We start from the raw sequence: 21,643 nt of genomic DNA, 5'->3' as shown, positions 1-21,643 counted from the left end.
CTGGAAATTTCTGGGGAAATTTTGAGAAGATCATATGAACAGCCCTCAATAAAAGACACACGAGTGACTGTCAGACTCAGCATGTGCCCCCCATTGAGAGATGTGGCGAAGAATCGTGACAGCAATTTTAAAAGGAAAAGCGATTACTTGAGAAGAAAAACGAATTTAGTGCCAATTATGTGAAAATTGGACACGATCTGAGTCGATGGTCTCCTCCTCCTGGTCATCCATCCCGAAGGACGATGATGGTTTGCAGGGGTTTGATACCACCCTCCCTCCCCACTCCTCAGTAAGGAGCAGCATATGCTTGAGTGGATTTTCGGTGAGTCGGGTTGGGGGGGGTCACATAGGCCCAGACCTGCCCTCTTGACGTCCCCTCCCCGGATCCAGCGGGCAAGGTGAGGTCCGAGATGGCTGGGGTTGGGTGGGGAAGTTCTGTGGCCGTGAATGCTCGATGCAAGGGCTGCCCCTCTCCATGCGGAGCGTGCTTACGGGCCGGCCGCGAGGGCTGGCCTGACCCCCTTCAACGGGCCTCTTTTTTTCTCCCCAGTCCACAGGGCGTCCAGCTCCCCCCCGCCCCCCCCACTGCACCAGGCAAGACTGGCTGGGTGGAAGGGGGAAGCCGGTGCAGTCGCCCGACCGTGCAGCAGGTGATACCGGTAGCATTCCCAGCGAGTCCAGGGTCTGCACCATTTTAAGTCAGAAGCACGAACATGGAAGTTGCATCAGCTTCTCTAAGCGCAAAATGAACCAGAAGCCCGTGAATGATTGAAATGGGATGGCTGCTTCATCTTGGAATTGAAGATTGTAGCCAAAAGCCATTCAATGTTTATTTTCGTCTGGTGCCACCCTTTTGTGGAGGACCGGTGCTCGCAGATCTCGCAGGCACGCAGCACTCCCTCCGCAGCACCAGCTCAACCTGCTCGTGCCCACCTTCAAACCAGTCACGTGCCACTCATTACCCTTCATGATCTGCATGCTGAAAGCGCTCAAACCAGGGCTTTTCGATTTCAAGGGGACACAGAAATTTGGCTGCCAGGTTGAAGTGGGTTTGACCTGCGAATGCTGCAGGGCGTGGGGGAGCTGCCAGCCTGGTGCATTCTAATGCTGCTGCTGCAAAAGGTCGTGCGTTTCCACCCTCCCCAAAAAAAAAACGATTTGAAGCCACCAAAGGATTTTTTAAATCTAAAAGTTGAACGTGGAAAATCTGCAGTAAACAGCGATCATTAGTTTCAGGAAATTATTATAATGAGGAAAAGAAAATCAAAATATGTGCAGTCAATTGTGGACAAATTTTTCTAAGAAATAGTTAATTATGAAATAAATGTAAACGATCATCATTATTTTTTATTAACCATTCATTTTTTTTTATAATGCAGCTAAAAGTGTTTGTAAAACTTTTTTCTAAGTCTTGGCAGACGATCGAAGGAGCGGGGATTTTGTGTAGTTGTTCCATTGATTCTGTTAATCGCTTAACACGAATTTGTCTTGTGCACAAGTAAAAAGTTGGACTGATTAGTCACGTAAAGCGGGTTTGCCTGAGAGGAGTTTGAGAGATTCGGGTTGTCTTGGAAACTTCTCCGGGTGGCACACAGTGGAACCATTTGAGCTCGATTTCACGTCACTGCCCGGTACAGAGGTGCTGACTCTCAGGACGAGAATAAACTCAGAGGGTTGTTAACTCAGCTGTGCTGTCGACATCTCGGGCACCTCCACTCCATCGAGGACATCGACAGGAGGCAGGGTCTTAAGAAAGCAGCCTCTACCTTCAAGGACCATTTCCACCCTTGTCAGGGAGGACCAGCAGCGACTGCACTTCCTGAGAAGACTGAGGCAGGCAAGGCTACCGGCCACCATCATGTCAACCTTCTACAGGAGCTCCATTGAGAACATCTGTCCGGATGCATCACAGTGCAGGTATGGTCGCTGCAGAGAAAATGGATCGGAGATCAACTCCACAGGACCGTAAGTGCGGCGGAGAGGATCACTGGAGTCTTACTCCTCCCGCATATCAATGTGATCGACGGATGTGTGACGGATCGTCTGAAGAGGCGCACAAAATCGTTGAGGACCCCTTCTACCCTGCGTGAAGCATCTTTCAGCTGATCACGTCGGGAAGAGATACAGGAGGATCAGAGCCAGCACCACCAGGCTGAGGAACAGCTTCTTCCCACAGGCAGTGAAAATGCTAAACGACCTAAGGAATGGCTCACATTAACCCTCCGAGACTCTCATATTCATGAAACAATATTTATTTATTTATATAGATGAAATACTTGTGCAGCATGTGTATTGTTTGTCTGTATGTGTGTTATGTCTGGCTGTGTATCTGTGTGTTTTTCACTGAGGACTGGAGAATGCTGTTTCGTCGGGCTGTACTTGTGCGATTGGATGACAACAGACTTGACAAAAGCAAGGAGATGATTGAGAAGAACATGCTCCAGTCCTCATCGAGGAGTCAGCAGAGCAGAGGGTCAAGAGCTTCAAATTCCTGGGCGTCAACATCTCTAAGGATCTACCCTGGAGCCTCCACGTCGATGCAATCGCAAAGAAGGCTCACCAGTGGCTGTTCCTCGTGAGGAGTTTGAGGAGATTCAGTACTTCCCGGAAGACCCTCGAAATGTTCTCCAGGTGGACAGTAGAAAGCGTTCTGGCCGGTTGCATCACCGCCTGGTATGGAGGCACCAACTCTCAGGACAAGAATAAACTCCAGAGAGTTGTTAACTCGGCCTGCGACATCATGGGCACCAGACTTCATCGAGGACATCTACAAGAGCTGGTGTCTTAAGAAAGCAGCCACAATGCTCAAGGACCCCACCACCCAGGCCATGCCCTCTTCACTCTGCTACCATCAGGAAGGAGGTGCAGGAGCCTGAAGACGAGTACCCAGCGGCACAAGGACTGGTTCTTCAAACCCCCCACCCCCCGCCATCAGATTCCTGAACAGACAACGAACCAAAGACACGGCCTCACTTAGACTTTTTCTTCCACTGTTTTAATTTATTTTGTAAGATGGTTTATATAAATGTTTGCATGGTGATGTGGCAGCAAAGCAATGGTATTTCGAGACGCATTCCTGGCTATAATTCTGGTTCTGATTCTGAAATGTGGAGATGGTCCCTTGATGGACAAGGGAGATGTGAAGATGGCCCCTTCATGGACAAGAGAGATGTGGAGATGTTCCCTTGATGGACAGGGGAGATGTGGAGATGTTCCCGAGGATATATTAATGATCTAGGAGAGGGGACAGAGTGTACGCTCAATTGAGTGGAAAAGCAAGAGGATGCAGAGAGTCTGCAAAGGGATATAGACAGGTTAAGTGAGCGGGCAAGAGATGGAGGACAATGTTGGTAAATGTGAGGTTTATCCACTTTGAAGGGAAAATGGAAGATCAGATTATTATTTAAATGGAAAGCGATTGCAGCCATGCAGAAGGACTTGGGAGGGCTTGTGCATGAATTGTAAAAGGTTGGTTTGCAGGTGAAGCAGGCTATGAAGAAGGCAAATGAACATGGGTCTTCATTGCTGGAGGGATTGAATTTTGGAGTAGGGAGGTTATGCTGCATCTGTACAAGGTCCTGGTGAGGCCATATCTGGAGAACTGTGGGCAGTTCTCGTCTCCTGACTTGAGGAAGGACGGTCTGGTCTTGGAGACGGTGCAGAGGGGGTTCACCAGGTGGATTCCAGACATGAGGGGGTTGGCCTATGAGGAGAGATTGTGTTGTCTGGGATTGTATTTGCTAGAATTTAGAAGATCTTATAGAAACTATGAAAGGCATTGACAAGATAGAGGAAGGTAAGTTGGTGGGGAAGACCAGAACGAGGGGAGAGCGCTTCAAGATCCAAGGGAGTAGATTTAGGAAAGAGATGAGGAGGAACTGGTTTTCCCTGAGGGTGGGGAATGTGTGGAATTCGCTGCTCGTTGAAGCAGTGGAGGCGAACTCAGTAAATATATTTAAGACGAGGTTGGATAGATTTTTACATCGTGGGGGAATTAAGAGAAATGGCAGCACAGCCAGGCAGTAGGACCCTCTGGAGCAGCACCGTGCCTCTGCTCCTCGCTCTTCCCGGGTCCAAGCTGGCGGCAGGGCGGCCGTTCCAGCTGCGCTACTATGCGTAGGCAGATGGGACGGGTTAAACTTGTATTGCCACCAGCCTAGGCTGAAGGGCTGAGCCCTGAGCAAGTCAAGTTCAAGAGCCCTGAGCAAGTCAAGTTCAAGGTAATGATCATCTCATTGCACAAGTACAGCTGGGCCTCGGTGTAAAACACGCAGATGCGCGCCCAGATGTAACATACGTACACATGCAGGCCAAGTATTTCATCCATACAGGTAAATAAATAAATGTAGTTTCTTGAATATGGAAGTCTCGGATGTTTAGTTTGAGCAGTTCCTTTGGTCGTTTACTCCCCCCCCCCCAGTCTCCCCTGTAACTATAATTCCCCTGTAAGCCTCCCCCATAACTATAAATCCCTCACCCGTCAGTCTCCCTCTGTCCCCATCTCTCTCTTTCTCTCTCTCTCTCTCTCTCTCTCTCTCTCTCTCTAGCAGTGAGGAGGGAGAGCTAAAGAGGTGGTGGTGAGAGAGAGGCATTGAGGAGGGAGGTAGTGGCGAGGAGAGAGGGGGCAGTGAGGAGAGAGTGGATGGAAAGGAGGGAGGGGACTGAGGTGGGAGAGGAGGGAGGGGATGGTGAGGAAGGAGGGAGGGGGTGGTGAGGAGGGGGAGTGGTGAGGAGGGAGCACTGCATTGTGCTAATGGGTCCGTCCCACTTTGCCTTCCCCAGGGCCGAAGTTTCCATGGGAATAATTAACTGGGACGCGCTGACATGGAGCTGTGTGAGAAGAGGCCTCCTCCTGGTGAGAATCCAGATGCTTCTCCTTCACCCCGTTCACCAGGGTCTCTGAGGGTTCAGAGACTGATCATCACCCCTCCCCCTGGAGGAGGGTGACTCGGGACAATTCCTGTGGACGTTGTTGGTGGCTGGATCCATGGGTCCACGTGCCCACGGACCCCACCCCCTCCCCCACACTCCCACGGACCCCACCCCTTCCCATTCACTCCCCACGGACTCCACCCCTTCCCATTCACCCCCACCCTTTCCACGGACCCCACCCCCTCCCCACACTCCCCATGACTCACCCCTTTTTCACCACTCCACCACACCCCATGGATTCCACCCCCTTCCCATCCACTCCCCACTGACCCCATCCCTTCCCATTTACCCCCACACTCCCAATGATTTCACTCATTCCCATCCATTCTCCACGGACCCCACTCCCTCCCCACATTCCCCACGGACCCCACTCCTTCCCATCCACTCCCCATGGTCCCCAACCCATCCCACAGACTCCATCCCTTTCCATTCACCCCCACACTCCAAATTGTCTCCACTACCACCCCTTCCCATCCACTCCCCACAGACCCCAACCCATCCCACAGACCCCATCCCTTTCCATTCACCCCCACACTCCAAATGGACCCCATCCCTTCCCATCCACTCCCCATGGACCCCATCCCTTCCCATTCATCCCCACACTCCAAATGGACCCCACCCCTTCCTGTCTATACCCCACGGACCCCACACCCTCCCCTACACTTCCCTCGGACCCCACCCCTTCCTCTGCACCTCCCCAAGGACCCCACCCCTTCCCATCCACCCCCGCACTCCCCATGGACCCCACCCCTTCCTGTTCACCCCCACACTCCCCCACAATGATTTCGACCATCTCAGTCCACCACACTGTAACTGGACCCTGCCCTCTGGGCACACTGGTTGGGGTTCGAGGGGGGTTAGACGTCGATAGGCGCGAGGCGGAGTGTAAATTTTCCGTCTTCTTTGCCTTCCACTGACCCTATTCAAGACTTACCCTCTCCTCTCGTTTCCAGAGGAGGAACGGAGGGTGAGAGCGAACGCTCGCGAGTACAACGAGAAGTTCCAGTACGCGGTGAGTGCCAGGGATGGGGAAGGTTCTTGACGAATGCAGCTACCCCCCACAACCCCTCTGTTCCCAAGATCTGCGGCCTGGTCACTGCCCTCTGCAGTTGGTTTCCAGAAACTTCTTCCTTGCAATTTTCTCAACAGAAGGGCAGGCCGTGAGAGATGGCTGGGTGGGGTCCCGGGGATCCAACACTCGGTCGGACTGGGGTCGGGCACTGAAGTCAACCTGGGGTCACAGGTTAGATGCCAGAGGATGGGTTGTTAATGGGTCAGAGGTCAGACGCTGACGGTCATCCTGGGGTCAGACAGATTCAGATTTCAGATTTATTGTCCCTGTGGGCCAGGGAGAATTTCATTTATCAGTAGTGCAAAAAAAAAACATACACATGTAAACAGATAAAGAAATCTAAACAAACAAAGAGGGAAAAAAAATCTAGAAGGTGCAAACTTGAGAACCCACACAGAGCCCCTGAATGAGTTTGTCGTTGAGGAGTCTGATGGTGGAGGGGGAGTGGCCACTCCTGAACCTGGCGGGTGTGGGTCTTGTGGCACCGACACCTCTTTCCTGATGGCAGCAGCATGTGCCGGGTGGGTGGGGTCCATGTTCCCCGATGGCAGCGTTCCCGTCGATGTTCCCGATAGTGTGGGGGGGGAGGGGCTTTGCCTGTGATGTCCCAGGGCTGCGTGTCCCACTACCTTTTGCAGGGCTTTACGCTCGGGGAACGGTATTGGTGTCCCCTGCACCAGACCACACCTCTGTAGAAATTTCCCAGGGTTCCCGGCATCGTACCGAACCCCTGCCAACTCCCGAGAAAGTCGAGGTGCTTTCTTCATGATGCCATTGGTGCATTGTGTCCAGGGAAGATCCTCCCAGACAGTGACTCCCAAATTTGTCATCTCCACCCCCCCCCCCCCCCCACACTACCACCTCTGATCCCTCAGTGGTTACTGGATCGTGCACCTTCCTGAGGTCAACAGTCAGTTCTGGTGACATTGAGTGCGAGGTTGTTGTTGGTGCATCGTTCGGACAAGTTTTCGATCTCCCTCCTGTAAGGCTGACTCATCCCCTTCCTCTATACAACCCACTACCACGGTATCGATAGTGAATGGTGTTGTTGTCGTACGGAGCCACACATTCGTTGGTGTAAAGTGAGTAGAGCTGGGGGCTGAGAACGCAGCCCTGTGGTGCTCCGATGCTGACAGATCGTGGAGGGGACGTTCTTGCCAATCCTCACTGATTGAGGACTGGAGGCGAGGAGATCCAGGATCTACTAACGCACTGGGGCTGGGCGGGGGGGGGGGGGGGGTGTCAAGGGTCAGGCACTGGAGGATTGGGTGGCCTGGTGTCAGAGGTCAGGGGCTGACACGCAGCCAGGGGTCAGGTATCAGAGGGTAGGGTTGACAGCGGGTCAGGAGTTAGGCGCTGGAGAGCCAGTCGAGGGGGGGGGGTGTCAGACTGGGGAGGATTGGGTTGCCTGGGGTCAGAGTTCGTCTGTCGTCACAGGGTCAGGGGCAGATGGGGGTTGCTGGCGGGGCTGGGGTCAGAGGTTGAGTTGAGGATGGAACTTGCAGTGAGAAAGTTGGGGGGGAGGGGGAGGGAGAAGGAATTGTAACCCTGACCCTGGGCAGAGAAGAGGGACGGCGGCCATTTTCCTCTGCCTGCTCCATTGCCGTGGGGTATGGGGCACGTTAGATGGGTGGGGTTCCCCTCCCGATTCATTCACCTGATGATTTTTATCACCCCCTTTCCCGTCTCCCTCCAGAACAACTGCATCAAAACCTCAAAGTACAACATCATCACCTTTTTGCCTGTCAACCTGTTTGAGCAGTTTCAGGAAGTGGCCAACACCTATTTTCTCTTCCTGCTGATACTCCAGGTAGGTCCCAGGCCCTGCTCCTGGCCGTGGAAGGGTGGGCAGTAGGGGTGGGACACAAGCTCCACACCCAGGAGCAAGGGGATGCGAGGGGTGTCGTCAGGCAAAGGCCGTGGCGGGGAGCTGGGATGAGAGCTCCAGAGCAAAGCCCCAGTCTTGCCCTCTTCCTTCCAGGGTGTTGGTAGGTGGTTGGAGCAGTGATACAGCCTCCCACACCCCCTCTCTCCCCCTCCTCCCCTGCCTCTCTCCCCCTCGCTTTCCCTCTACCCTCCTATCCTCTCTTTCCTTCACCCTCTTTCCCCTTCTCTCCCCTCTCACTCCCCCTCTCTCCCCTCTCAACCCCTCCCCTCTCTCTCTCCCTCCCTCTACCCACCTCTCTCCACCGCCTCTCCCCCTCGCTTTCCCTCTCTACCCTCCTCTCTCTCCCCCACTCTTTCCCCTCTTTCATTCCCTCTCTCCCCTCACCCCTCTCCCACTCTCTACATCCCCTGTCCCTCCCCAATCTCCTGATTCCCCCACTTTCTCCCCTCTCACCCTCTTTTTTCCTCCTTCCCTCTCTCCTCCTCTCCATCCTCTATCCCCCCTCTTCCCCCTTTCTCTCTCCCCCCCACCCCTTTTCTCCCCCTTTCCCTCATGACTGCTGCTCTGAAGCCTGTGGACATTAAGCCGTTGGCATTTGGAGAGGTAGTAGGCTGGGTTCCTCCCCCCCGCAGGAGGTCAGCAGCCTTGCTCTTTATGCCCCCCCGCCACCCGCCCCTTTGCACTGAACCCCCTTCCTTGGCTCTCTTTTCCCCCTTGCAGCTCATCCCGCAGATCTCCTCGCTGTCGTGGTTCACCACCATCGTGCCTTTGGTTCTTGTGCTGACGATCACAGCTGTCAAGGACGCCACGGATGACTACGTATGTTGTGACCTCGGCGTGTCTCTGACCCCAGGAGCGGGCCAAGCCCTCCCTGAGGGTGGGGGTGGGTGTGGTGTGCGTAGGTGTTAATGTCGACATGAAGGGAGGGGGTCCCCTGAGGTACAGCAGGAAAACTCCATAGTACATTCCAGCAGAGTACAGGCCTTTCAGCCCACAATGTTGTGCTGACCTACATAAACTGACTCAACAATCTCACCCTTTTCTCCATCAAATTTGTAACCCTCTATTTTTCTTTCATCTGTGTGCCTAAGAGTCTCTTAAATGCCCCTAATGTTCTAGCCTCCATCCCCGGCAATGCATTCCAGCCCTAAAAAATTCACACCTGATGTCTCCCCTAAATCCTTCCCTTCACCTTGTACAGACGTCCTCTGGTGTTTTCTACTCCCGCCCAGGGAAAAAGGTGCTGGCTCTCCACTTTATCTGTGCCTCTCAGAATCTTGTAGACCTCTATTAAGTGCCCTCTCATCCGACCCTCCCTCCTGATCTGGCCCTCCCTCCCAATCCGGCCCTCACTCCCTCCCAATCCGGCCCTCCCTCCTGATCCGATCTGGTCCTCCCTCCCAATCCAACCCTTTGTCCCGATCCGATCCTGCCCTCCCTCCCAATCCGATCCAATCCTCCCTCCTGATCCGGCCCTCCCTTCCAATCCGGCCCACCCTCCTGATCCGATCCGACCCTCTTTCCCGATCCAACCCTCTGTCCCGATCCGATCCTTCCCTCCTGATCTGATCCGATCCAACCCTCCCTCCTGATCCGGCCCTCCCTCCAAATCCGATTCGACCCTCCCTCCAATCTGACCCTCCCGATCCGGCCCTCTCACCCAATCCGGCCCTCCCTCCTGATCCGATCCGGCCCTCCCTCCCGATCCAACCCTCTGTCCCGATCCGATCCTGCTCTCCCTCCCGATCCGATCCGATCCAACCTTCCCTCCTGATCCGGCCCTCCCTCCCGATCCGACCCTCCCTCCTGATCCGATCCGGCCCTCCCTCCCGATCTCATCCTCTCTCCTGATCCGTCCTCTCTCCTCCTCCGCAGTTCCGCCACAAGAGTGACGAGCAAGTGAACAACCGCCAGTCCCTGCTTCTGGTCAACGGATCGTGAGTATTGGGCCTCCCCTTGAACGCTCCCACCGGCTCCACTTCCCCCACCACCTCCCCCAATCCCCCCCCCCCACCTGCCGCAACCCACAAGCTCTGCTGTGGCAGGAAGTTTCTGATCCTCTCCCCACCAGCTCGTCTCGATTTGACCAAGCTCCATCGGGCTCCCGTCAGCCTCCAACGCTCCAGAGAAAATAGACCAGGTTTGTCCAACCTCTCCCTGTATATCGAATGCTCGGAACCCGACACCATCTCGGTGAGTCCCTTCTGCCCTCCCTCTGAAGCCTCCCTCTCCTTCCTGGAATCAGTGCGATGGAACCAACGTTTTGCATGGCTGCCATGTGACCTCAATGTCCCACCCAGTGCAGACGTCGAGCTTCTGTACTACCGTGTTTGCTGGTGTGGGCATGTATAGGAGGCTGTGGACCTGAACCCCTCCCTCGGCGCTCCCACCTCACCGTCCCCTCCCTCCTCACCCCGCCCCCTCCCTCCTCACCGCCCTCTCCCTTCTCACCGCCCCCCTCCCTCCTCACTGCCCCCTCCTTCCTCACCACCCCCACCCTCCTCACCGCCCCCTCCCTCCTCACCACCCCTCCCTCCTCACCGCCCCCTCCCTCCTCACCCTCTCCTTCCTCACTGCCACCTCCCTCCTCACTGTCCCCTCCCTCCTCACCATCCCCTCCCTCCTTACTGTCTTCTCCATCCTCACCGCCCCTCCCTCCTCACTGTCCCCTCGCTCCTCATTGTCCCCTCCCTTCTCACCGTCCCTACCCACCTCACCATCCCCTTCCTCACCCCTCCTCACTGCCCCCTCACCATCCTCTTCCTCACCCCCTCCTCACTGCCCCCTCACCATCCCCTTCCTCACCCCCTCCTCACTGCCCCCTCCCTCCCCTCCCTCCTCACTCCCCTCCCTCCTCTCTCATCACCCTCTCTATCCTCAATGTCCCCTCCTTCCTCACTGCCCCCCTCCTCTTCCCCCCTTCTCACCCTCTCCCTCCCTCTTAACTGCTCCCTCCCTCCTCACCACCCCCTCCCTCCTCACTGCCGCTTCCATTCTCGATGCCCCATCCCTCCTCAACCCTCCCTCCTCACCACCCCTTCCCTCATCATCCCACCATTCTCACCGCCCCCTCCCTCCTCATCGTCCCCTCCCTCACCCCTCATGGTTTAAATCCCCGTTGTTCTCAGATGCTGTGTCACTGAGGTGAACCTTCCCTGACGAGAACAGGCAGGGTTCCTGGATCAGGGCCCTTGGCGATCGGCAGCCATGTTGCCAACCCCTCTGGGCGTCAAGTAAAATACAGTCACCTTCTGTGTCTTCCCACAGGCTCCAGAAGGACAAATGGATGAATGTGCGGGTGGGAGACATCATTAAGCTGGAGAACAATCAGTTTGTGGCGGTAGGTGTTCACCTGACAGCGGGCAAGGAAGGGGTTTGGATGGGGGGGGAGGAGGGATTGAGGCGGACATTTTATCCAAGGCTCAGTTTGGTCGAGGTCAGTGAAGTGGTGGGGGGGTGGGCGGGAAAGAAAATGTAGATGTGGCAAATATATACCCTGCACTTCCCCCTCACCCCACTATCTCTGTAACCCCCCCTCCGTCTGTTCCCAACACCCCCTGTATCTGTAAACCCCCTCCAGACCTCAACACCCCTCCCTGTCTCTGTAACCCCCTCTGGTCCCCATACCCCTCCCTTTGTAACCCCCTCTGGTCCCCGACACCCCTCCCTGTCTCTGTAACCCCCTCCAGTCCACTACACCCCTTCTTGTCTCTGTAACCACCTCCAGTCCCATGCTCCCCTCCCTGAACCGTTCCCTGCCCATCCCCCTCACCTCCCTGATCGAGCCTCACGTCTGTCCCGAGTCCTCTCTGCTGCAACTGCTGGTGGGATCTGTCAGCTGTTAATCCCTGGTGGAACCTTGACTTGTTGCTGTCTGTCCCTCTGTTGCTAGGCAGATCTGCTGCTTCTGTCCAGCAGTGAACCGCATGGACTGTGTTACATCGAGACTGCAGAGCTGGATGGGTATGTTGCACCCCACCCAGGGGTTTGGGGGAGGATTACATGGCCACTAATGGGTCTCAGGGCGTGGGGTACAGGCTGGGATCTGATCCAGGGCTCTGGGAGGTTTATATATAGAATAACAGATCCCTGGGAGTGGGTCACAGGCTGGGATCTGATCCAGGGGTTTGGGGGATTTATATATAAATCCCCGGGAGGGGAGTACAGGCTGGGGTCTGATCCAGAGGTTTGAAGGGGTTTATATATATAAATCCCCGGGAGGGGGTTACAGGCTGGAGCCTGATCCAGGGGTCCGGGCGTCTCATATTGCTTGGTGAGTTGTCACTCTACTCATTGTTCAAACTGATTGGCAGGGAAACGAACATGAAGGTGAGACAGTCCTTGTCGGTGACGTCGGAACTGGGAGACACCAGCACACTGGCCACATTCGATGGTAGGTGTGTTGCCGGGGGCAAGAGTTCTCGTGTCAGATCACCAGGTCTGAGGCATTCGCATATCCGATAACAGATCCTTGGGTCTGGCTTACAGGCTGGGATCGAATTCCAAGAGGGTTTATAATATCTAATAACAGATCCACAGGTCCCCACAAGAGGGTTACAAGCTGAGGTCTGATCCAGGGGTTCGGGGGGGGGTGGTTTAGACAGAATAACAGATCCCCGGGAGTGGGTCACAGGCTGGGATCTAATCCAGGGGTTTGGGGGGTTTATATATAGAATAATAGATCCCCACGAGTGGGTTACAGGCTGGGATCTGATCCAGGGGTTCGGAGGTTTATATATATAGAATAACTGATCCCCAGGAGAGGGTTACAGACTGGGATCTGGTCCAGGGGTTTGGGGAGTTACATATAGAATAACAGATCCTCGGGAATGGGTACAGACTGAGATCTGATCCAGGGGTTCGGGGGGCTATATGTAGAATAACAGATCCCGGGAGTGGGTTATAGACTGGGATCTGATCCAGGGGTTTGGGGGTTATAGTTCAATGTCGGGTGTCTGGACCATCACATTCTGGCCAGGAACGGTGCGTGGAGTAGGGGAGCAGTGAGTGGGGCTGAAGGTGGACCTAACTTCCCCCTCCCCGTCTGCACTTCCAACAGGCGAGGTGATCTGCGAGCCCCCCAACAACAAGCTGGACCGCTTCACTGGGATGCTGCACTGGAGGGAGAGCAAGATCCCACTGGACAACCGCAACTTGCTGCTGCGTGGCTGTGTCCTCAGGAATACCGAGTGCTGCTTTGGCCTGGTGCTGTTCGCAGGTCAGTCCTGTTCCCAAACCCCCCCGCCCATCACGTCTCACCCATCGACCCTCCGCTTCCCCCCATCTCCTCACTCATCTCTCTCTCCCCCATCCCAACATCTATCCCCGTCTCTCCCCCTCCCCATCTACCCATGTCTACCCCATCTCCCATCTCCATTCTCCTTTCCGTCCCCATGTTCCCCCATCCCCGTCTCCCCCCAGCCCCCATCTCATCCACCGGTCCCTGTCTCCATCTACCCTCGTCGCCGTCTCCTTCCCTGTCCCCTTCGTCTCCCCCATCACGTCTACCCCCATTCTCGTCCCCCCCTCCTCATCTCTTCCGCCTCTCCGTCTACCTCATATCCCATCTCCCTGTCCCCTTCTACTTCGTCTTCCCGTACCCATCTCCTTCCCCCATACCAGACTCCTCCGTCCCCAACTCCCCCGTCCCCATCTCCCCTGACCCATCTCCGCTCATCCCCATCTCCTCCATCCCCGTCATAGTCTCCTTCTGTCCTCTTCCCCCCTCTCCTCCTGTCTCCCCTCCCCACATCACACCCTGTTTCCCCGTTCTGCACACTCCCACCCCCACCTCCCTTCTACCTTCCTGGTCAGCACTCACTCCCTCCTCTCTCCCCATCCCCATTCTGCACTCACTACCTCCTCCCCACTATTTCCACACCTCGTTCTGCACTCCCTCCCCCCCTCCACACCCCTCTCCCCTACACTCCCCCCACCAATTCTGCACTCACTTCCCCTGCCCCTCCACAGGCCCGGACACCAAGCTGATGCAGAACAGCGGGCGCAGCAAGTTCAAGAGGACCAGTATTGACCGACTCATGAACACACTGGTGCTGTGGGTGAGTCTCCTGCCCCTGGGGTGGGGGGTGCTGGTGGGTGGGGGATGGTTCGTGAATGCCACAGTGAAACATGGTTTACTGAGATCATAAAAGAGGAGGATCATCGTGGGTTACAGGCTGGGGTCTGATCCAGGGGTTCAGGACATCATCCCCGGGATCTGGGGTGAGCTGGTCGATTGGGTCCAAATGAAGTTGGTGGGGGGTTAGTGGAGGCATTAATCAGCCTGAAACAAGTGCCCCCCCCCCCCCCCCCCCGAGTTGTCTCCCATCTGCATCAATGAACACTGGAGGAACTCCGCCAATCTCACAACATTCCTCGCAGTGAAAGAAAGGAGTACTGGGTGCAAGTTTTGGATGTCTCCCTTGAGAAGAGACGCGCTGGCATGCAAGGGGTTTCAGTAGGAGCAGGGGGTCTCAACCTTTTATCAGTCTGGCTTTCAGCCGAACATGCCATGGCCCACTCTTGGCAATGATCGAGCAGTCATTTCAAGTCAAAGGCAGCTCTGAAAGAAACACATACTCATCTAATTTAAAGTGTTTAACATTCTTAAAATAACACTATAAGCTGACACTGAACATTAAAAGCTCCCAATCAAAATCAAAGCCCAAGCCACTGTAATGAGACCCCTTTGCCTGATGATTCTTCACCATTTTCCACATCCTTCGTAAATTTTATTGCTATGGGAAAGGGGAAGTACGATGGGAGCTAGGTGTCCTGGTTCATCAGCCACTGAAAGAAAGTGGGCAGGTTCTGCAGGCAGGGAAGCAAGCTCGTTGGCCTTCAGATCAAGGGGAGTTGGGTATCAGGGGTGCAATGGTGCTGGAGCTCACCGGAGCCCCACTTCGGCCCCCTCGGGATGGGGTGGGTTGGCTGCCCCAGGCACCTTCTTGTTGCCGCTTTTGGTGAGCTCTGGCACCTAGAAAATTAGCCCTGCCTCCCCCCCACCCTCCCACTCCCTTTGATCATAGGAGCAACAAGGTCCTTCTGCAGTTGTGCAGGGCCCTGGTGAGACCTCCCACCTGGAGTGTTATGTGCAGTTTTGGCCTACGGGTTTGAGGAAGGACGCTCTTGCTATTGTGGGAGTTGCAGTGTAGGCCTCACAAGGTTAATTCCCGGGATGGCAAGACTGTCACGTTGAAAGTTTGGAGCGACTGGGCTGGTATACACTGGGAAGAGAGAGGATCTGACGGAAACCTATGAGATTATTAAGGGTTTGGACAAAATAGACCAGAGGTTCTTAACCTTTTTCTTTTCACTCACATCCCACGTTAAGTATTCCCTCTGCCTTCGGTGCTCTGCGATTAGTAAAGGATTAAGGTGGGATGTGAGTGGGAAAAAAGTTTTGAAAAACCACTTTTAATTGTTCCTAATTGACTTGTTATGTCGACAGTTTCATAATTTCAAAGGAAATGGGCCAATGACAATTTTTCTCAAGTAAAATATTTCAGTAACAATTGGGTCTAGAGCGGTGATTCTCAACCTTCCCTTCCCACCCACATCCCACCTTAAGCAATCCCTTACTAATCACAGAGCACTGATGGTGCCGGGAGCTCGGATGGGCAGGTGGGCAGCAGGGACTGGGCGGTTAGCTCAAGTTCGGGGCGTAGGGAGCTCGGATGGGCAGATGGGCAGCTCAAGTTCGGGGCATTGAGAGCTTGGTTGGGCGGGCGGCCGAGGCAATAGTCTGCGATCGAGGCGTCGGGAGCTACGGTGTTGGGGTCTGAGCAATAGATAGCGGTTCGGGTGTTGGGCGCAGATGGGTGGGCGGCCGAGGCCAAAAATAGACAGGGGGAGGGTCGACTTTTAAATGGTATTGACTATTACAGGCGTATGTATGGTAAGGGATTCGGGGAGAAGGGCAGAGAGGCGGAGATGAGCCAGGGGAGGGTCGACTTTTAAATGGTATTGACTATTACAGGCGTATGTATGGTAAGGGATTCGGGGAGAAGGGCAGAGAGGCGGAGATGAGCCAATCAGCAGATCAGCCATGATCTCGTTGAATGGCAGAGCAGGCTCGTCGGGCCGGATGACCGACTCCTGCTGATTCAGAGAACAGGAAGCTGGAAAGAATCCATTCAGAGTCCCCAAGTGTCCATGGATTCGCCTCCAGCGCTTCTGCGCTCACACGGAGTTCTGTTCAAACCAGCGCCCCTTACAGAAAGAGAGAAAGAGAAGTAAAAGAGAGTCCCTTCAGAGTCACTGAGTGACCATGGACCAGAGTGGGTGGGATGTTCGGACGAATCCATGGAAAGGATGGGTTTAGAGGGGTGTGGGCAGGTGGAACCAGTGTGGGTGGTACATTTGTAACCATTGAAAGGACGAGTTTAGATGGGTGTGAGCAGGTGGGACCAGTGTGGGTGGGACGTTTGGACAGATCCATGGATAGGACGGGTTTAGAAGGGTGTGGGCAGGTGGGATCAGTGTGGGTGGGACGTTTGGACGGATCCATGGATAGGACGGGTTTAGAAGGGTGTGGGCAGGTGGGATCAGTGTGGGTGGGACGTTTGGACGGATCCATGGAGAGGATGGGTTTAGAGGGACGTGGGCAGGTGGGACCAGTGTGGGTGGGACATGAGGGTCGGCGTGGGCTAGTAGGGGTGAAGGGCCTGTTTCCACGTCATGCGGCGCGGAGAATCTCTCCCGCAGCTGATGATTTTGCCCTTATCTCCGTGCGGTTTGTTTAAGGCCACAGCGATAGAGGAAGATGGATGGTTTTATGGGGCAGTCAACAACAGTGGGAACCAGCACCCAATGACCGTGGTTCACTATTGTTGCAACTAATCAGCCTGCGGTTGGGCCGCATTGGTGGCTGTTTGCTCTGTGCATTCAGCTCGACAAACTGTATCGGAGCAGAAAGGGGCCTTTGTTTGCCCAACATGAAACTACACGTCAGCTCAGGCCCGACTCAGGGAGGCTGATTAAGCAGAGAGACACCAGCGTCTGCTGACGCGGGAACTGGAGTGAAAACACAGGGATGCTGGAGGAAACCCAGCCGGTCACGCAGCGTCCACAGGAGGCGAAGCCAAGTCGCCGACGTTTTGGGGCTGAGCCCTTCTTCAAGGTGCGCGCAAAGAGCCTGACGTGAAAGAAAAGTGGAGGGGGGGGTGTAGGGGAGAAGAGACCAAAAGGCATAAGGTGTTAATTGGATATGGAGACAGGAGAGAGGAAAGGTGAGATGACTGGGGGAGGGGGGGTTAGCTCTATGAAAGCAGAGATGGGTATAGAAGACACAGGGGAAAGGGAAGCGAGAGAGAGAGAGTTAGAGAGAGAGAGAGAGGCCATTTCAGACAGCCCAAAAGTTGAGATGTAAGGGCGGAGAAACTCCGCCAAAATGCAAAATCAACTACCTTTCTGAATGTGCCCCATGTTCCACCCCCTCTCCGAGAGGGATAATCTTTGCAGCGCCGCCCTCCGCCAGTCATTCTGAATGTACAGCCACGCTGTTTAGTGGCAGCCTGGTGATGTCGTCAGCCCGTGACACGTCTCCCCATTCACCCCTCTCCCTCCGTCAGGGGCGGTGGGGGCTGTCAGCGGGGGCAGTCTGGACAGCGGGAACCAGCGGGGACTGTCGGGACAGTGGGAGCTGTCAGCTGGGACCATCAGGACAGTGGGGACCATCAGGGAAGTGGGGACCATCAGGGCAGCAGGGACCATCGGGGCAGCGGGAGCTGTCAGTGGGTGGCCGGTGTGGGCCTGGACAGCCACACCAGGCAATGGCTGTCTTCCCTACCCATAATACCCCACGATGCTGAAACTGTTCTGGGAACTACAGAGCAGTTTCAGCTGCGTGGGGGATTACGGGTGGGGAAAATGGCCATTGCTCTGCCGAGTATTGATGAGAGATGGTGCGACGACACCAGTCGCTCCGCCTCTTTCGGATCTGGGGGAGGCGGCAACAGACGCCTCTGGGTATGAACGGGATGCTGGAGCAGCCTTTTAGGGCTGCTGTCTGAAAGGCAAGTTCCCATTTTCTCAATCGCTCCGTAGCTGGTCTCAAGGCGGGAAACCCGACGTGAAATGGTCTTGAGACAGAACTTGGTGGGGGGGGGGAGAAGATGGAGAGGGTGTTTCTAATGGAAACCAGAAAATTCCATCCAGGTAGAGGCCGCCCAGTCGGAAGACAAGGTGGTGTTACTCCAATTGGCGGATGGTCTTGGGCCGGAAGTGCACAAATCCACGGGCAGACATGTTGGCCAGGGAGTATGGCGGGGAATTGAAATGGCTGGCCGCCGGGGTGCTCAGCCAAGCGATCTCTGCGGCACAGAGGAGACCGCAATGGGAGCACTGGAGGTAGCAGGTGACCCTTTCAGGTTCACACGTTGCTTCACCTGTGGCTGGCCTCTTCAGGCCCCAAAAGGTGGGGCGTGTTAAGCCGCTTTCGGGTAGCCAGAATACCTGAATGTAAAGCCGCCTAAAATATCCCAACGCAGCTGTCGGGAGGCCACCTGAAAGCGGAGAAGCCATCCCCGAGGAGCACTTACCCAACCCACCTCAGAGAGGTATATTCTCCGCTTCTGAGCGCTCCCCCTAGGCATCTGAGAGCAGCAGGGAAAAGCGGCTAGCAGCTTTCAGGTGCCTAGCAAGGGGTGGGCTGATGACAGTCAGCCGGCGACCCAGCTTCCTGTGCCTGACAGCCCCCCTCCCCACTGCTGACAGACCCCCGGCGCAGGACGTCAGGGCTGGAGCGGCTGGGGCGGGACTACGGGGCAGCCCTTCAGCAGCGGGGAGGGAGGCTGTCAGGCGGCTGCCCCTGCCCTGACTCAGGAGCTGGTGTTTGCTCTGCGGCACCTCTCCCTGCTGCGGAACTTTCAGATGGCAGAGCACCGCCTTCAGCCCTGCCATCTGAAGGACCCTTCGCAGACACCTGCAGCCGGCCCTGGAGCCGCATTCTCCCGGTGATTCCACCTGAAAGTGGCTTTAGAGTCTTGGCTGATCATGTGGTCTAATTAACATGTTTTGTGGATGAGACGACAGCTGGTGGTTTCAAAGAAGGTTTACAACAGGGTCTTGATATTCTGGCAGATGGAGTTTTAAGTTTAAAACTTTTAAAATTAGTAATTTTAAAAAAACCTAGACAGGCCCTTCTGATAACCCAATTAACCTACACCCCCGGCATGTTTTGAAGGGTGGGAGGAAACCAGAGCCCCCACATGGACAGAGGGAGAGCGTGCAAACTCCTTGCAGACAGCACCGGATTGGAACCTGGGGGCTGTCAGAGGATTGTTCTGTCAGTGCTGCCCAGCTTCTAAGGTGCTGTGCCTTGGGTGATTCAACCAGAGCAGGGCCCCACACAGGGAACGGCGGGGTCCGTGTGGAACAGACAGGCCCAGGGGTTCAGGTGGTCGAAGCCTGCGGGCACCAGGGTCGAGTGCAATAGACGGAACTAGCCGGACAAATGCATCAGGTCACGCAGCATCCGTAGGGCCGGGAGCCAGTGTCTCAGGCCTGGGCCCTGGGTCCGGTTGTCCCTGAAACCGGGGACATGGGTAGAAGGCGTTAGGGCACACTTACCTTTATTGGTGAGTAAAAAAGAGAGGGAGAGAAAGAGGAGTGAGGGAGTGAGGGAGGGATGAGAGAGAGTGGGAAGGGAAGAGGAAGAGACCGAGAGCGGGGTTGAGAGAGGGAGGGAGTGTGGGAGAAGGGGGTGAAACAGGTGGGAGTGCGAGAGACGAGGAAGAAACATGGGAGAGAGAGAGAGGGGCTGGGAAAAGAAAGAGAGAAACCCCCAATTCCAAGGCCTGGCCAATCCAAGGCTCCCAATGCCAGGGCTTGGTCAATCCCAGGCCTCCACTGCCAAGGGCTAGCCAATCCCAGGCCCCCAATGCCAATCGCAAGCCTGCTTCACATGGAGAGGTGCAACCCAGCAGCAAAGCAAGGTGCACGAACCTCACCACCACCGCCCCTCCACCCCGATAGGAATCCCACTAAAGTGTCTCCGTCTGATTTGTTCCCAGATCTTTGGATTTCTGGTGTGCATGGGAATAATCCTGGCCATTGGGAACTGCATCTGGGAACACGAGGTGGGGGACCTGTACCAGATCTACCTGCCCTGGGACCGGGGTGTGGACAGTGCCATTTTCTCTGGGTTCCTGTCCTTCTGGTCGTACATCATCATCCTGAACACCGTGGTTCCCATCTCACTCTACGTCAGGTGAGTTCGATCCTCGGGACCACCAATAAATGCCATTTTTTTAAAACAGAAGATTTTACAAATTTCACATTTCCAAATTAAAACACAAAAATCCTTTTCTCCAGCTCCCCACACCCTTCCCTCAGAGAGGAACTCCCTCCCCAATCATCTCAGCTTCTTTCGTTTATACCCTCCCACCTGTATCCACCTGTGACCTCAACTCCTGCCTCTTCCTCCCTCTTCTCCTCCTCCCATGCCCCTTCCTCCTTTTTCTCCTCCTCACCTGCCCATTCCTCCTTCCTCTCCTCCCCTGCCTCTTCCTCCTCCTCCCTTGCCCCTTCCTCCTTCCTCTACTTCTCTCTCTGCCCCTTCCTCTCTCCTCCCTGCCCCTTCCTCCCTCCTCTTCACCTCCCCTGCCCCTTCCTCCTCCTCACCGGTCCCTTCCCTTCTCTTCTCCTCCCCTGCCCCTTCCACCCTCCTCACCTCATCCCCCGCCCCTCTCTCCCACCTCTCCTTGACGCCTCCTGCCTTTACCCTTCATCTCTCCTCCCCTTCTTTCTCTCCTCTGCCCCTCCCCTTTCACCCTCCTCGTCCCCCTGCCCCTTCCTCCCACCCTGCCTTGCCTCCTCCTTCCCCTCCTTGCCAGTTTGTTGGGGCTTCACTCTGTATCTGACCCCGGGGTGTGTGATGGGACAGTGCAGAGGGAACTTCACTTTGTGTTTGACCCCGTGTGTGTATGATGGGTCGGTGCGGAGGGAGCTTCACTATGTGTCTGATCCTGGGAGTGTGTGATGGGACGTGTGGAGGGAGCTTCACTTTGTGACTGACCCCGGGACTGTGTGTGGGGATAGTGCTGAGGGAGCTTAACTCCGTGTCTGATCCCGAAAGTGTGTGAGGGGACAGTGTGGAGGAAACTTCACTCATTACCTTACCCCGGGAGTGTGTGAGGGGACGGTGCAGAGGGAGCTTCACTATGCATCTGACACCAGGAATGTGTTATGGGATGGTGCGGAGGGAGCTTCACTCTGCGAATGACCCCAGGAGTGTGTGATGGGACAGTGCAGAGGGAGCTTCACTCTGCATCTGACACCGGGAATGTGTGATGGGACGGTGTGGAGGGTACTTCACTCTGTGACTGGCCCTGGGAGTGTGCGATTGGACGCTGCGGAGGAAGCTTCACACTGCGAATGACCCTGGTAGTGTGATGGGACGGTGTGGAGGGAGCTTCACTGGGTGACTGATCCTGGGAATGTGTGATGGGACAGTGTGGAGGGTGCTTCACTCTGTGACTGGCCCTGGGAGTGTGTGATGGGACAGTGTGGAGGGAGCTTCACTGTGTGTCTGATCCTGGCAGTGTGTGATTGGACGGTGCGGAGGGTGCTTCACTCTGCGTCTGACACCGGGAATGTGTGATGGGACGGTGCTTCACTCTGTGTCTGACCCCGGTAGTATGTGAGGGGACAGTCCGGAAGGCACTTCATTCTGTGTCTGACCATGGGAGTACGCGATGGCACGTTGTGGAACGAGTTTCACTCTGTGCCTGACCCCGGGTGTGTGTGAA

The 21,643-nt window shown here is 55.4% G+C and overlaps 1 protein-coding gene across 4 annotated transcripts in view; it reads left to right on the top strand.

Annotated features, from left to right (window-relative positions):
* LOC138764441 (phospholipid-transporting ATPase ID-like) overlaps positions 1-21,643 on the top strand; it is a 78,600-nt gene that overhangs the window by 11,029 nt on the left and 45,928 nt on the right. For 3 of the 4 annotated variants that reach the window (XM_069940365.1, XM_069940367.1, XM_069940364.1), the window contains exons 2-12: positions 4,783-4,855; positions 5,886-5,944; positions 7,701-7,814; positions 8,613-8,711; positions 9,768-9,829; positions 11,160-11,232; positions 11,785-11,855; positions 12,206-12,285; positions 12,952-13,110; positions 13,863-13,951; positions 19,907-20,103. In XM_069940365.1, coding sequence (XP_069796466.1) covers positions 4,825-4,855; positions 5,886-5,944; positions 7,701-7,814; positions 8,613-8,711; positions 9,768-9,829; positions 11,160-11,232; positions 11,785-11,855; positions 12,206-12,285; positions 12,952-13,110; positions 13,863-13,951; positions 19,907-20,103 — 1,034 coding nt within the window. In that variant the 5' untranslated portion in view covers positions 4,783-4,824. Of the gene's footprint in view, positions 1-244; positions 323-4,782; positions 4,856-5,885; positions 5,945-7,700; positions 7,815-8,612; positions 8,712-9,767; positions 9,830-11,159; positions 11,233-11,784; positions 11,856-12,205; positions 12,286-12,951; positions 13,111-13,862; positions 13,952-19,906; positions 20,104-21,643 lie in introns of those variants that run through there. The other variant, XM_069940366.1, reaches the window with a different exon arrangement.

Source organism: Narcine bancroftii, chromosome 5 (assembly GCF_036971445.1).
Source record: "Narcine bancroftii isolate sNarBan1 chromosome 5, sNarBan1.hap1, whole genome shotgun sequence".
NCBI classification, from domain to species: Eukaryota; Metazoa; Chordata; class Chondrichthyes; order Torpediniformes; family Narcinidae; genus Narcine; species Narcine bancroftii.
This window is presented reverse-complemented; position numbering and strand designations above follow the sequence as displayed.